The 14825-nt window shown below is 38.1% G+C and overlaps 1 protein-coding gene across 5 annotated transcripts in view; it reads left to right on the top strand.

Moving 5' to 3' along the window:
• mapkap1 (MAPK associated protein 1) overlaps positions 1-14825 on the top strand; it is a 197556-nt gene that overhangs the window by 120403 nt on the left and 62328 nt on the right. For all 5 annotated transcript variants that reach the window (XM_052037365.1, XM_052037363.1, XM_052037364.1 and 2 more), the window contains one exon: positions 2930-3042. In XM_052037365.1, the coding sequence (XP_051893325.1) occupies positions 2930-3042 (113 nt within the window). The remainder of the gene's footprint in view (positions 1-2929; positions 3043-14825) is intronic.

The following is a 14825-nucleotide window of genomic DNA, read 5'->3' as shown; positions in this document are numbered from 1 at the left end:
ATCTGTGCATGTATTATAAGTATTAATGCAAGTAGCCTTGAATAATGGGATCATGACAAATATTCAGTGCATGAGCCTTGATGCTGAAAATGTTCCTGTCATCCAATGTTGCTAGTCAGCCAGCAGGAAGTATTTGCAATTAGGGATGTCATAATCCATAAAACAATGACTGCAGCCCCTAAGTAATCAAATTATGGGGTGCAGATGATCTCATAATCTCAGAGAAGGCGGCTGTCAACTGAACCCTGTATTTGGATTACCTCCTTGCATTCATTCGTAGATATCAGATATCATTAATGTACACCAGATGAAAAATTGTTATTTTCAAAATTATTTCTAGTAATGTTTCAGCAGTTTTATTATTTCCAGATATTCACTGCTGTAAGATCGTAGCTTGAAGCAAAGGAGATGGCAGATTTTCTGATTCATGACTTTGTGTTTTAAACATAGTATTTTGACTTCCAGATGAGATTGTTGAGTGGGGTGCAATTGTTTTGAGGGACTAGAGAGAAAAGTTGGCAATCAGCTATATTCTAATGTTACAGCAAAAGATCCACAGTTCGTCTTTTTGATTATGTTGACAAATGTGAATTATAGTCATTTTGAAGACATTTTTTACTTGATGCTATACATTTCTTCTTGTACTGTAAGTGCTTAAATGCCATCAGAATTTTAGTTTGTAGTATTCATGTTGGAACAGCACCTTTTATAAATTTATATTCATGAATAAAGCTGAAATTTAACCATCTGTATTTCAGTTTATATGAATATTCATATCTGGAGCTTTTGGATGTAGGTGTCAGATTTATACCGAGGTATTTACTGTGGGTTGAAAGGATTTGTTGCGACAATATTTTTCTCCCCGTTTCCAAGCACTTGGTGAAGATTTATAATTTATTTACGCATTCTTAATTTTGTTTGAATCCTACAGCAGTAACAGTGAAATTTAAAAATGATTACCTCTGTATTCCTTGTGTAACTGTGAAAAGAGAATTCTGATGGTAGGTTGGCTTGCAAAACTGTCTGCAGTGAGCAGTCTGGGATCAGCTCCAGATATTGATGTAAGTGATGGCTGTGGTTCAGCATGCATTCGGTGACAGAGTGTAATGTATGATTAGTTTGACAGTTCTCAGCCGGCTGCTTGGTAGGAAGGATTTGACCATGGTAAACTAGCCCAACAGATTGGCAAAGCAAGAGGATCCTCTTGCTATTGCCCAGCAAGCTGGTTGCGAGTGCACTGTTCACTGACGTGCTGTTGGTTTAAGCTGGTGATGGTACAATGCTCAGATTCAGTGTGCATCATTGCTGGCTACATTTCCATCTTGAAGGTGTTGATAGTTGAATTCAAACCCCTGTCTGGAATTAGCAGCAAAATGGAGAAAGGAAAGGAAGTTTTTTAAAAAAAAACAGGAAAAGACTAAAAGTTAATTTTTACGTCAGTTGGAAGCCACTTCACTTCCCTTGCCAATTCAAAAATCAATATATCAACTTTAAGGAAACCTTGCAGCAGGTGTGTATATATATTTTGTTTAAAAAAAGTTTTTTCATAAAATTCACTATATTCTCACCATCTCGAGCTGTATATAATAAAATGGAGGTGGTGGGGGCTGAGTTGTTGAGGGAAAGGCTGCTTGATCCTAAGGATTCATCAGTTCAGTTTTATTTCCAAGTTCATTCTTAATTCTACAGGTTCTTGTGCACATCAGTGAAATATTACAACATATGTAACCAGCCTCCCTCCAATGAATGAAATATGTTGAAATGATAATTTAATCAATTTATGCTTATAATAGTTCAGTCCTGATATTTAAAAATCTGGCCTCAGACTATTTCCATAAATGGGACAAAAATCAGCAACTTCTGAGCCATCTGATGAGATCAGACAAGCAAAGAGTTGCTTCCTCTCAACTGAAATACACAAGTCCCAAGAAAAATCTCTTTGGGTTGTCTCGTTATGTACCTCTTTCCCGACACTTTGCTATGGTTGAGGATTACTGTCAAGTTGATGCATTTCTTTTAAGGATGTGGATTTGTAAGTTTAATATCTGGTGAAGGAGTTCTTTGCACAATCTTCAGATGGGTTTTAGATGTATTCATATCTGAAGCAGAAAAATGTTACAATCTTCACTGGGTGTCAAGAACAGCTGATCTGGCAAATTCTGTCTTGTTCTGTTTAAATCCCAGGGGGAGAGGGAATTGGTACTAAAAAGTTGCTGATCGTCACATGAATTGTGACATGAGAAAAGATTGGTGTTATAGCTCTCCTTAGTGCACAGCAGCCTTCTTGACACCAATTTAAAATGGAATATTGCAATCTAATAGTTAAATAACAAATATGCCATGTACATTTTTAACATAAAACTGTTATGTTTTATGGAATAGTGTATAATCAGGTGTCGAACTAAAAGATAAATTAATTTCTAAAAAAAAAATCAGCTCAATTTGACAGTCCATATCTGTTTATTTGTCTACACATGTCTGAAAATTACTGGGTGAATATTGTACCTTACTAATAGCACGATCATGGAGGATATTTTTTTCTTGGATATCATGATCTTATATTTTGTGAAAAATTGCTGGGAATTTTTCAAATTGAATTTGTTAATTTGTGCCAGTATTTCATCTTGTTATAAAATCTGCGTTATTATTATAGGTTACCCTACCTGTTATTTAGCACGAGCTGCTTCAGATCAAGCTATGCTTATTTAAGTAATTAACTGTAATTCTGATGTCCGCATTATGGGTGGTGAATTTTTTTTGAGTTTAGAGTAGTGAACTGTCTTGAGACATTTCACAGAATGATATCAACCATGTGATCTGAGATGCTTTAATTCAGTGCTTGATGTAGTGTAATCAATAGAATCTTGAAATAATTAAACTTAAGTTTCAAATGTTCTTTAATATGATGCTTGTTCGTCTTTTATTGTAGTAATGCACCACAGAGTGGATTCTCACTTATTCAAGTTGACAGTATGAATGTCACTATGAAGGAGATACTACAGAAGGCTCTAAAACGAAGAAAAGGTTCACAAAAGGCTGCAGGTAAAAATGAGAAGCCCATATAAAAATTAGATGCACAGTGTGGTGATTTAATATTGATATTACGTAAATTGACTTGTTTTGCAGCAGTTATATAATTGTGCCACATTTTAAGTAGGATCTTGAGGCTTTACATTATCAGAAGGATCTTACTATTATGAACATTCAGTTTGCTGATCAACAGAGTTTTTTTTGTCCAGATTTTTAAAGTGTTGAGCAAGTGTATTGATGCAAGGAACAATCTAACACATTGATCCAAAGGTATTAGCATTAACCAGAAGCTACAGAGCAAAATTGCATGACCACAATTTTTGCATAAAAGAGGGGGGGGGAAAGCCTGCCTTTGTTCCTCTCTCTTCATTCTTTACCCATTTTATTATTTTTAATAAAAACGCAAAATACAGGAAAAACTCAACATGTCAGACAGCATCTCAAAGAGGAGTCAAGACAACATTGCAAGTCCATCCATAAATGGTGCCTTAGCTGCTGGAGTGTTTCCTGCTTATTGTTTTTATTTTGGATATCCACTAGCTGCGATTTCTTCATTTCAATTATTAATGTTACCCTATTTTTGTAATTTCTATTTTCTTGCTAAAGGCCTGTTTTACTTCTGTCCTCCTTTCCACTCTTGTAATAGGTGTCACTTTGTCTTGTAATAGGCACGACGAAAAACTGATTCCTTCAAATGGCAAAAACCTTAAAGTTAACCCCTGTCTCAAACAGGAGCAGGTTGCTCAAAGATTAAGATGCTCATAAGCAACTGTAGAATAAAGAATGGGATAAATCAGTGTTTGCTACATTAATTCTTTTTGGCTTTTGTCAAGGCCTAAGACCCATTTATAAATCAATTGTAAACAAAATTTACATCAGCACTGAAGTGAGGCAACATCGAAACCTAGAAAGTAGGAGCAGGAGTTGGCAATTCTGCCCTTCAAACCTGCTCTGCCATTCAGTGCCATCATGGCTGATACTGAGGTCAGATAAAATCTCAAAGAATTTTCTGAGTGTTACTGTATCAGGAATTGTAAGGAGATATAAAGATACATTCCTAAGGGAAGTAACTTTGGGGAGAAGCTAATTATTTCTTGTGGCACAGCTACTGTTTCGTTCTATATTTCTCTACAGTGGGAACTTGAACCTTATGACAGTGTATGCAATTGACATTTTATTCAATGTTTGAAATCTTTTCATCCCAATTCTTTCCACAACTTTCATCCTTTGATGCTAATTCTTACGAGGAGCTGCATCGTAATGGAAATATTATTCCGGAGTAGAATTTGTGAAAATGAATGTTGGCAAAGTAGTTACTAAGTAGACATCCTAAATATAACAAAAGGCCACACAGACCTTGTGGGAATCGTGCTTCACTTAATCATAACAAATAAAAATGGATCTTGGTCAAAGATGATCTTAGAATGGGTGACAAAACACTTAATGAGAGAGGTTCTGAAGAGAGACTACTTGGGAAAGGGAGCTCAAGAATTTGCAACCTAGATGGTTCAGTGCATAGCCAACAGCGAAACGAAGAGAATGACCAATGCATTGAAGTGTGAAGATGGAGGAATGTAGTTGGTGGCTTGTCAGGCTGAAGAAGACCATTGAGAACAGTCATGGAGAATTTCTCTTAACTCTCATGATGAGAATTGTAACTGCCAGTCATTGGTGGCCTGGGAGCCACTGCATCATCAAACACGGGTATGCTGGCTGGAACCAATGGTTGAGGCATAGGCAAAGATGGCTGATATTTCGAAATGGAAGTAGTGGATCTTTAATGTTGAAAGATATGTGGTTGGAAGCTCAATTCAAAGTCCAGAGTGGCAGGCAATCTGGCTGAACTTAAGGTGGTGGCCGTGCATGTAATATACATCTGTTTGATGTGCTTCTCCAAAAATGGTCAATTTTAAATACTTGGCTTATCAATGTGTCCTTGTGTGGCTTGGTTTTGATAACACTATTGTGATGCACATTGGAAGAGTCTTCATTGAAGGCACAAAATCAATGACAATTGCTGAGAGATGAGCAGACTCAGTGAAATCTAACCTTGCAGATGGAACTGAACCTGGACCAGCACCTCTTCATAGCTTCGTGTCCTCTGATGTGGAGCAGAAAGAGTTAAAAGGGAATCTGAAAAACCTTAAGTAATTCTGAAAGATCCCAAGAGGGTAAATAGTGAAAGGTTATTCCAGAGCTTGCCGCTGTATGTGGTATGTGCAGACTTGTCTTTCCACTATTGGAAACTGGCAGATGCTTTTGTGTGATGTGATGCCATCACATGTGCAGATCAGAGTAACCCATGAAATGATTGAGAAACATCTTTTGACAGCCAGCAAAACTGCACATCAACTCTGGGCGCCTGTCAAATCTGTCAAGAACACTGAATATTTCCAAATATCAGAAGCATAATTTTTTATTTGCTTCATTAAAAAATCATGAAGATCAAAACAAAATTAAGCTCTTCAAAACACTTAAATTATTAAAAATGTCAGTTCATAAAAGTGTCGCTTGTTTATCATTTTGCCCCAAGACTGTTCCTCTCAACGTTCATGCAAATAAGATCAAGTTTCCTGTGCAGATTCGGGGGCAGCTTCCCATGTAACTGCTGGGGAGTTGGAGTTTGTACTGCAACCTTGGAGCACATCCAACAAGTTCAGACCTCCCACTTTGGTGTAGATGCTGTGAACCTTCTGGTGTTTCAAGAGCGGTCACTAGCCGTTTCGGGCCAGCATTCCCCAGCCAGGTCCTGTCCATTATTTCTACTGGTTGGTAAAAAGAGGTACAGCTCTGACATTACCACTGGACAGTAGTGAAATTGGAACTTGGATGACATCATTTTCCACAATGTACTACAGACAGCTGCCAGACCGAAGATTTTAATAATAAAAGGAAGGTGATAAAATATCTAAGAGAAAATATAAAGTAACCGTGTGTAAAAAGCAGAGAATTTCAATAGAATTGGAAGTTTTGGGAGTCAATGGGAACAGTGACCTCTATTTGTACTTGTAATGCCGATAACTCTGTACTGAACTAGCAGTCCAGTATTGTCATTTACCAGTCCTTTTGTCACTGCTAGGGCTATTAAATACTCTGTAACATTGATCTCTTATGTTGGGCTATTGGTAAAAGGGTTAATGGAGACAGGACTCATAATTTTCCAGTGAATTCTTCTGGGAACTATGTACTGGATCCTTTTAGTGCTAATAATAATTAACCAATGCATTCAGATTAGTGACTGAAAGATTATGAAATTATCTATTCATTCATTTTAATGTACCATTCACTTTTTGAAGAAATGGTGAAACAGTGGAAGTAATTTGATCAATCTTCTGAAGGTTCCTCTATAAGCCAGACTACAGATTGTCTAAATGTACATTAAAAGAGACAAACGAGCTGGCTTTGACATCCATCAAGGGGATTCCAGTAAACCATGTTCGAGAGCTGGCATTGTTGGGAACATAGTTGGTTCATTTCAAGGTAACTTTTTTCAAATGATAGTGAGAAAAAACGGTAGTCCCTGCAGAGATTTTTCAAAACGTAATGAACATCTCAGTGGAGACAGAGTTTAAAAGCCTACTTCTGATTGGCCTGAAAACATCGCACTAACAACACTGCAGTGCTAGGTAGCGAATGCAGTCCATGGGGATCCCCTTCGTTGATGTCATCAGAGCATGTCAGCTTGAGTTTTTAATGCACCAGATGGATCGCCTTCAGGGATGTACGTTGAGAGTCCAAAAACAAATTCTAAAATGAGACTACTTCGTATTTGGGCAATAAAAATGTTTGCTAAGTATCCACAGTTGACTCTGATGTCCTCGAGACATATTGATGAGAAAACCAGAAATTGATAATCTTAAATTTTTCTACAGCCAATTGCAAATAAGTAAAATAAAAATCAGTTATTACTGCCACATGTAAAACTCAAGTGTGCATAAGGTGAACTAGCAGTCCAGTAATGTCATTTACCAGTCCATATTCTGGATATGCTTTTGTGATAGATAACAGAATTTAAATCCCACGAATACAGAAATAGGAAATAAAATACACAGTTGAACTTTTTTCCTTCATTTGTAAAGTGCATCCCTCCATTCTTGACATTTCTGACATACTCTGGTTACTCTCAGTTTTTAAACCGGGGCCAGTTCTTGAGTGTAAAAGTTTTATGTTGGCATCTGAACCACAAAATGCCATCAGATAGTAAAAGTTGATTTCCAGCAATTTTTATTTCCTGGTCTATAATCTGTCAAAGATTAAATTAACTATCTGTGGATGAAACGTGAAGTTTTATTAAAAGTTTGAATAGATAAAGTAGGAAAGGACATGGATGAGCTGTCTCAAGGCCATATTCGGCAGAGCCGATAAGAGCAGTAAAAAAATGGCAGAGGAGCATTTAACACTCAGAAATCTGATTCACATAAAAAGCTAGTAGGGTGGTTGTGGATCAAACCTGCTAGCGTCTGCAAGCAATTTGGCCACTTGCCAAGAGCCATTGTTCACCCTCAGCTGTGGCATTGCAGTCCAGATGTGCCAACTGCACGTTCTGATTTTGCCAGCTGACTGCGCCGTTTGATAACCAGCTCTCTGGATGCCCATCACTGGCCGCAGAGATAGAATTAAATGATGATGATCTTCCCACAAGTTGCAGGAGGAAGCAATGCATATAAATCTTGATTTCATCTCAGCATGAGAAGTCTTTATCCATCATCACTCATAATGAACAAGTCGTTAGCTTCGATGAATGGTTCTATATTTTTGAGAGCTGCTTTTGTTCGCTTTTTGGGTGACTTTATGCATTCTGGGGGTCACATTATCTCCCTAGCAAGGGAGAGATTAGTTCATTGTGCCAGGGTAATGCTTAAACAGCTCTCTTGCATTAGAGGGCTCTCAGCTATGCCCAGAGAAACATTATTTAAGCAGCGCATTTCAATCCACTTTTCAATTTTCGTTCATTTTTATTTTGCTAGTTGCTATGTCTAGAATTGTAGGATATCTGAATATGTATAGTGGCGGCAGAATAATTCACTTAATGAATAAACTACTTTCTGCAATTCCAGTTAGGTGAAATGAAAATATATCCTCTTATATAATTCATTTATTTAAATAATCTAAATAGTGGCACATTATTTCTTGCAGATAGGGAAGCATAATCAGTTTTTTTGCCAAGTTAAATGCATTAATGGAAAGTTTCAAAAATGGTTTTGAAGTCCAATTTATTGTCTTAAGTGCATTGCCAAGAACCTGAAAGAGGAGGATTGTTTTTAAAAGGACTTGGGCTTGCAAACAATTGTAGATACCCAGATGGGAATTTATCAATGCACATAGAGTAAGAAAATAATAAACTTAATTTGGACAGCTTTGAAACTTACTATTTCAGATGATTGACTGACTGTTAACTTAAGGATTGGTCTTGCTATAGCTTTTTTTTAAAAAGAGTCTTTTTAGCATTCAAAAAGAAAATCAAGTCAGCCAGTCACACTCATGATAACTTTCATCAGTCCTGGCAAAGAAAAGAGTGAGACCAGCAGTTCTTTGCAACAGCAAGTGTGTCTTCTATCATTGAAAAGCTCATATCTCACTGGTGTGTCCTTCAGCTGAAAGGAAAAAATGTTGAAGTGTGCAAAATGTAGTGAAATAGTAGTCTGTGTCCATATTGATTCATATACAGAGCTATTGTCGTGTTCTTCAGTTTAAGTACTTGAATTCATGAGCTTAAAATGAGCACTCCACAGCAGTATGAAGTACAAAAATGGTTCACCTCACTGAGTAATCTGAATACAGTAAATACCAATCAGTCCTATTGACTGAAAGCTCAGAGGCTGATGATCATTAAGTTTAATTGATCGATGATAAATGAGCTCAATTATCTCAAAGTTTACTTTTTTCCTTAAGTATATGTTTGCTATTAGAGGATATTTTGGCCCATTGGATCTTTATCCACCCCAAACAAAACTGCACTGATCATCTAGTTAAGTAATTGTTGTGTGCAAGTTTTATTACCCTTTACGAAGGAGATTTTTGTTTTGTTTCTTAACTGTTGTTTAAAGAACAGTGATTCAATTGCTTAATAATCCTTGGCATCTGAAAAAAGAAATTCTAAAAATTAGTTCTTTGAAACAACTTGTGCATCTTGTTAAAATTTTCATTGCAAGTTTCTTGGTTATTTGTACTGTCACAATGAATTTTCTGTGAAATTCAATATGTACAAATTTTGTACAGATATGTTTGGCCTCCCAGAAATAAACTCTCATGTTTTTTAGGCAATGCTTTGATTTGTTGGAACTTGTGACCAATTGTATCACCGCATACCACTTAAAACCCCAGTTTATGGGTGTGGCTTGCTTTGCTTGACCATTCAAACTTTGACCAAAGTTAGAAGCCTCTGAGACTGGAAACGCATTTGGCTTACCATGGCAGGTGAGACTTCACACACAGTTAGTTAAGCTGTAATTTAAAAAAAAAATTAGCATCATCATTGATGATGAAATCATGAAATTAACCACTTGTTCTGATCTCCTTTAAGAAAGTAAATTATTTTTATTCTGCGTGGTTTGCCTTGTATGTAACTCCAGACCCCCAGTGCAGTACATGAATGTTAACTGCCTTCTAAAAAGCTGAGCACAAACAGTACCAAATGCTGCAGTTCAGAGAGATGTTCATAATCCCATGAATAAATAAAATATGGGCAAACTGCTCTCAAATTTCAAAGGTAGTTTTGGAAGCTGTTTCATAAGCTAGCTGGTAAAGGGAGCTTTATATTCATGGTGGTGAAATAAATTTGTATCAAATACACTGATTACAGTGCAGAGGTATTAAACTTTTCCATTCCTTCAGTTATACTTTGACGAAAATCCTGTCTCAGCATGCAAGTAGCTGGCAAATCTTTTTCCCTTTTAGTGCTGGTTGAAGTGTCATTGCTCAAGAATACTTGGTCCATTATCTTGCACCTTCAACAATTGATGTGAACTACATCAGCTGGAGCCCAAGATAACTAAATGAAATATCCTTGAGTAATCTCACCTCAACAGTGAAGGGGAGCAAAATTGTTTTTTTTAAACCAGCTACACGTTTTTTGTAAGTAATTTCTAAATACTGGCCTAATATCTGACTTGCTGCCAGTGATCCTTGTGTGCCTGGCCTTGCCTGGTGTGGTGGTGGAAGGCTAATTGCACAGGTCCCCCACTCCTTCATCAGGTGCTTGGGGTCCCAAGAGCAACATGGCCTTGGGCAGCGTATCGCTGACGTGTGCCTAACAGAAAACAAAGCTATGTTACACTCAACAATTTTTTAGATGTTTCTGATATTTAAGACTATTAAAACTGAAGTAAGAAATCTCTTTTGTAGTTTAAGTTTGACCTCGGGCCAGAATTTGCTACCTGTGCCAACTTGTGTGGTCAGAACAAACATGCCTTTATCCAATCTGTCAATGTCAAATTGTTGCCTGAAGCGTCCTCAATTTTAAACACAGCCTTTTGTGCCACAATGCCACGACAGGCTGGGGGATGGGAAGATAGCAGCAGAATGTGTACTACCCACAAAACTGCTGATAAACATTGACGGCCAGCTAAGCCACCCTTCAGCTTAGCTGACCGTCAAATGTGGCAAGGACTTTGAATAGAGAACATAAGAATTTGAGAACATAAGAAATAAAAGCTGCTTCCACCACTCAAAAAGATGATGGTTGAAACCTGGCTTAGCACTACTCTCTTGCACTAGCCCCCATTCCTTGATTCCCTTAATAATCCTAATGTTCTTTTTTCAAAAAACAATTAATTTAAATCAATAAAATTTAAGACTTAACAACTAAAATCATTCATGTAAACTTGGTTAATTCAAAAATTGACTAACACGCTTGTTCCTTGAATCCATTCCCCTCTATTTAAATGAGCTTGCTGCCCTTGACTCATGCAAGTTCAGCAGACATGTTCCGGTGTGTCTAGGTGATGTAAGAATATCATAGTGAGGAAAACACCAACAAAGGGCATTTAACAAGTTTGGGGATTCTAAACTTGGTTGCTCTTAAGCAGAGAACTGCAGGCAGTTCCATGTGGAACTGCTGGTATTTCCCAGCTAATCCAGTTGGAATCGTATCTCAAATCGTGACTCTATGTGCAGAACATTTATTCTCTAGTATTTTTCTTGAGCAGAAGTTTTCTTGTACGTAAAAGTTAATGGTTTGCATATTATAAATATGCACCCTTGAGTTTGTTGTCAATCATTCAATGGCATCTTCAGATTTTACTTTTCAAAGGTTCCATATCAATACAGGTAATTAATTTTCTTTGTTTTCCTTGGCTCTACAGCTTAAAGTGCATTTATCCATACACCGGATCAATCCTAGGGAATTGTTCGACATGGTGACTCGAGCAATAAAAAGTCATGCTCACAATGTCTGTTTGCAGCAATGAGTCATTCTGCACACTGCGAAGGTGCATTCTATAAAGGGGAATTCACCTTTGTAGATACACGTCTTCCTGTCAACTCTCAATTTAACCACAAACTAGGATTATATGAAATTGTGTTAAAGCTCTGATCTTGAATTTATGTTGGGTGCTAGTTTTATTTAAAGCTGAGATGTATTTATGGGCTTTCTTCAACATTTTGTATTATGCCTGAAAGTAATGCCTTGTGAATATACCCTAGTTCTGAAGGTAAGGACAAAGAAAGCATCTGTAGCTATCATTGCTTTATTGAGCAGCTTTATAAACAACAACAGCTTTACCAGGGAAAGCAGTAGGGGGTTAATGGAAGTACTGTATCATTGTAGGTTACATGTCTTGTGTCAGAACTTTGGGGGAGAAGTTTAAATAAAAAGTGAACAATGCTACCTAATTCCAAGGGTCTCTTCTCTACAGCACAAGATGAATGTGCAAAGGAAGCAGTTACGGCAGATATTTAATTAGAAGCAGTCACGTTGGATAAATCCAAAGAGTGTTGTCTCAATGGACATGTTCAGGTTTTTGGTTGATGGCTTTCCTGGCAGTCACAGGTGGAAAATGGCTTACTGGTAAAACAGAAGTGCTGATCGTAACTGCATAATGGTAAGGTGAAGTGAATGATGGAAAGCAACTTGTGCTGAGATCTGCTGGGGATTCAGAAATGAATATACATGAATAAGATTTTCACATGTTTTAATAAAATACGAAAGCATTGATCTTGTGCAGGGAAGCTAACTTCACATTGTTTGGCATGTTTCAAATATTGGCAGAAGAGAGCTTGAGACATGTCATTTAGTGGTTGTCAAATTACTCAACGGAGTGCACGTATATAATTATCAATATAAAACGTGCAGAAGTGTCCATTGTTTGTCGCTCCTTGCACCTAGCATGATCAAAAGGGTGATCAATCAGTTGTAAAACGTGTGGTCAACAAACTAATGCTGATGTTCCCCAACCTCCTAACAAGTGATAAAATGTATCATTATAACTGTGTGTTGTGAGAGACAGTTTAACCAGTATCCATGGAAGTACTGGGATAATCCCAAGTAAACTGGGCATATTTTTGGGGTTTTAATATTTTATCTGCTAATTATTCAAAGTGTTCTTTTTAAGTGTTGGTCTGAACAATGAGGCTTTATGTGCACCCAAAGGACTGGTGTATTGGTTTATTATTGTCACTCGTACCGAGGTACAGAGAAAAACTTATCTTACAAACCAATCTTACAGGTCAATTCATTACACAGTGCAGTTACGTTGAGTTAGTACACAGTGCATTGATGTAGTACAGGTAAAAACAATAACAGTACAGAGTAAAGTGTCACAGCTACAGAGAAAGTGCAGTGCAATAAGGTGCAAGGTCACAACAAGGTAGATCGTGAGGTCATAGTTCATCTCATTGTATAAGGGAACTGTTTAATATTCTTATCACTGTGGGGTAGAAGCTGTCCTTAAGTCTGGCGGTACGTGCGCTCAGGCTCCTGTATCTTCCACCCAATGGTAGAGAAAGTCCTGGGTGGGTGGGGTGGGGTCTTTGATTATGCTGGCTGCTACACCAAGACAACGAGCGGTAAAGACAGAGTCCAAGGAGGGGAGACTGGTGTCCGTAATGCGCTGGGCTGTGTCCACAACTCTGCAGCTTCTTGCGGTCTTGGGCAGAGCAGTTGCCGTACCAAGCCGTGATACATCCTGATAGGGTGCTTTCTATGGTGCATCAGTAAAAGTTGGTGAGAGTCAAAGGGGACAAACCAAATTTCTTGCAATCAGATTGTATGCACCACAGAGAAAATCTGTTTGTCAGATTATATCTGGTGTCCATCAGTACATTAAGCCAGTGCCTTTTTTACCAGTAGATTGTTTTCCCAATTCCCACCGTTCGCAAAAGTTATTATGTTGATTTGTTCTGTATTTCTTCGAGCTCCTCCAAGGACAGAGGGGAGAGATGTGGTCCAGTGTTAAATAGTGGAAAAGTGAAGAGCAGGAGTAAATAATAGAAGTTGTTTAAAGCTGAGTTTGCACATGCATGATGTCACTTAGAGGCTGTCTTTAAATAAGGAAGTGCAGGGTAGAGGATTGGGAATCCTCTAGGGATCAGTGTGCTGGTGTGGAAGGAAGTCATTACAGAACAGGTCCTTATTTACTTCCACAGATGAAATTGGAACCAAATTAACCAATCTCACCCAAACTTGATCTTCCTCCTTTTCTTTCCCTAAGCTTCAGTCATGGGCAAGATCTGAAGGAGGGATTGGAAAAGATGCCAACAGGTGGAGAAGGTGCTGGGATAGACTAAAGATGCAGCAAATGATTGCATGGAAGGTTGATGACCCACAACCCTTCTGGGGACCACTCACACAAATGTTAATGTGTTGGGTTTTCCAAGAGATCCAAGGTACTATCATTCTGAAAGTACTCCTGTGTTTTGTGAAATAAAATGTGACCATCGTGTAAGGATTAGTAACAAGCACAAAGTAGGTTTGTATCTAATGGGAAGCTAGATCATACTGAAGGCTACGAATGCGAAGAGCTTATTCTGAGGTTAACGCAAGGAAGAGGAACCTTGGAGCTTGGGCAGAGAAGGGACAAAGTAGTGGACAGAAAATAAAGCACTTGGAGTTTTTTTTTGTCACTTGTACCGAGGTACAGTTAAAAACTTGTCTTGCATACCATTCACACAGATCAATTCATTACACAGTGCATTGAGGTAGTACAAGGTAAAACGATAACAGAATGCAGAATAAAGTGTTACAGTTACAGAGAAGGTGCAGTGCAGGTAGACAATAAGGTCCAAGGTCATAACGAGGTAGATTGTGAGGTCAAGAGTCCATTTTATTGTACTGGGGGACCATTCAATAGTCTTATAACAGCAGGATAGAAGCAAGGACAGCCTGGTGGTATATGCTTTCAGGCTTTTGTAACTTCTGCCCAATGGGAGAGGAGAAAAGAGAGAATGTCTGGGGTGGGTGGAGTCTTAGACTTGACTGGAGGTGTGGTGGGGAAAGCGGAGATGAGAGTACTAGATAGATTCTGAAAGAGCAAGTGAATGTGAGGGAAATCAAGGAGTCTGTGCAGCAAATAATGACACAGGAATTCTTGCTGAGGAGTATTCAGCGGCCACAAGAAACCACCCAATGCTCTTTGTTGATCTGGGTTTTCTGATCAGTGGTAAAGCAGCACACAGACCTCAAAAAGCAACTTGCAAGAACCAGGCTAGTTTTATGGAGTGGACTTCCATTTTGCCAACATGGATTACTGTCAGGCCTTCAGTGCAACAACAACGACCTCAACAAGGTCATTGCACAACCAGTTACGTTGAAGAATTATTACAGTCACAGAAAACCAGGAAGGAAAAAAATCGCATTG

Source organism: Pristis pectinata, chromosome 23, assembly GCF_009764475.1.
Source record: "Pristis pectinata isolate sPriPec2 chromosome 23, sPriPec2.1.pri, whole genome shotgun sequence".
Classification (NCBI taxonomy): domain Eukaryota; kingdom Metazoa; phylum Chordata; class Chondrichthyes; order Rhinopristiformes; family Pristidae; genus Pristis; species Pristis pectinata.
The sequence above is the reverse complement of the archived record's forward strand: the minus strand, read 5'-3'. Positions and strand labels throughout refer to the sequence as shown.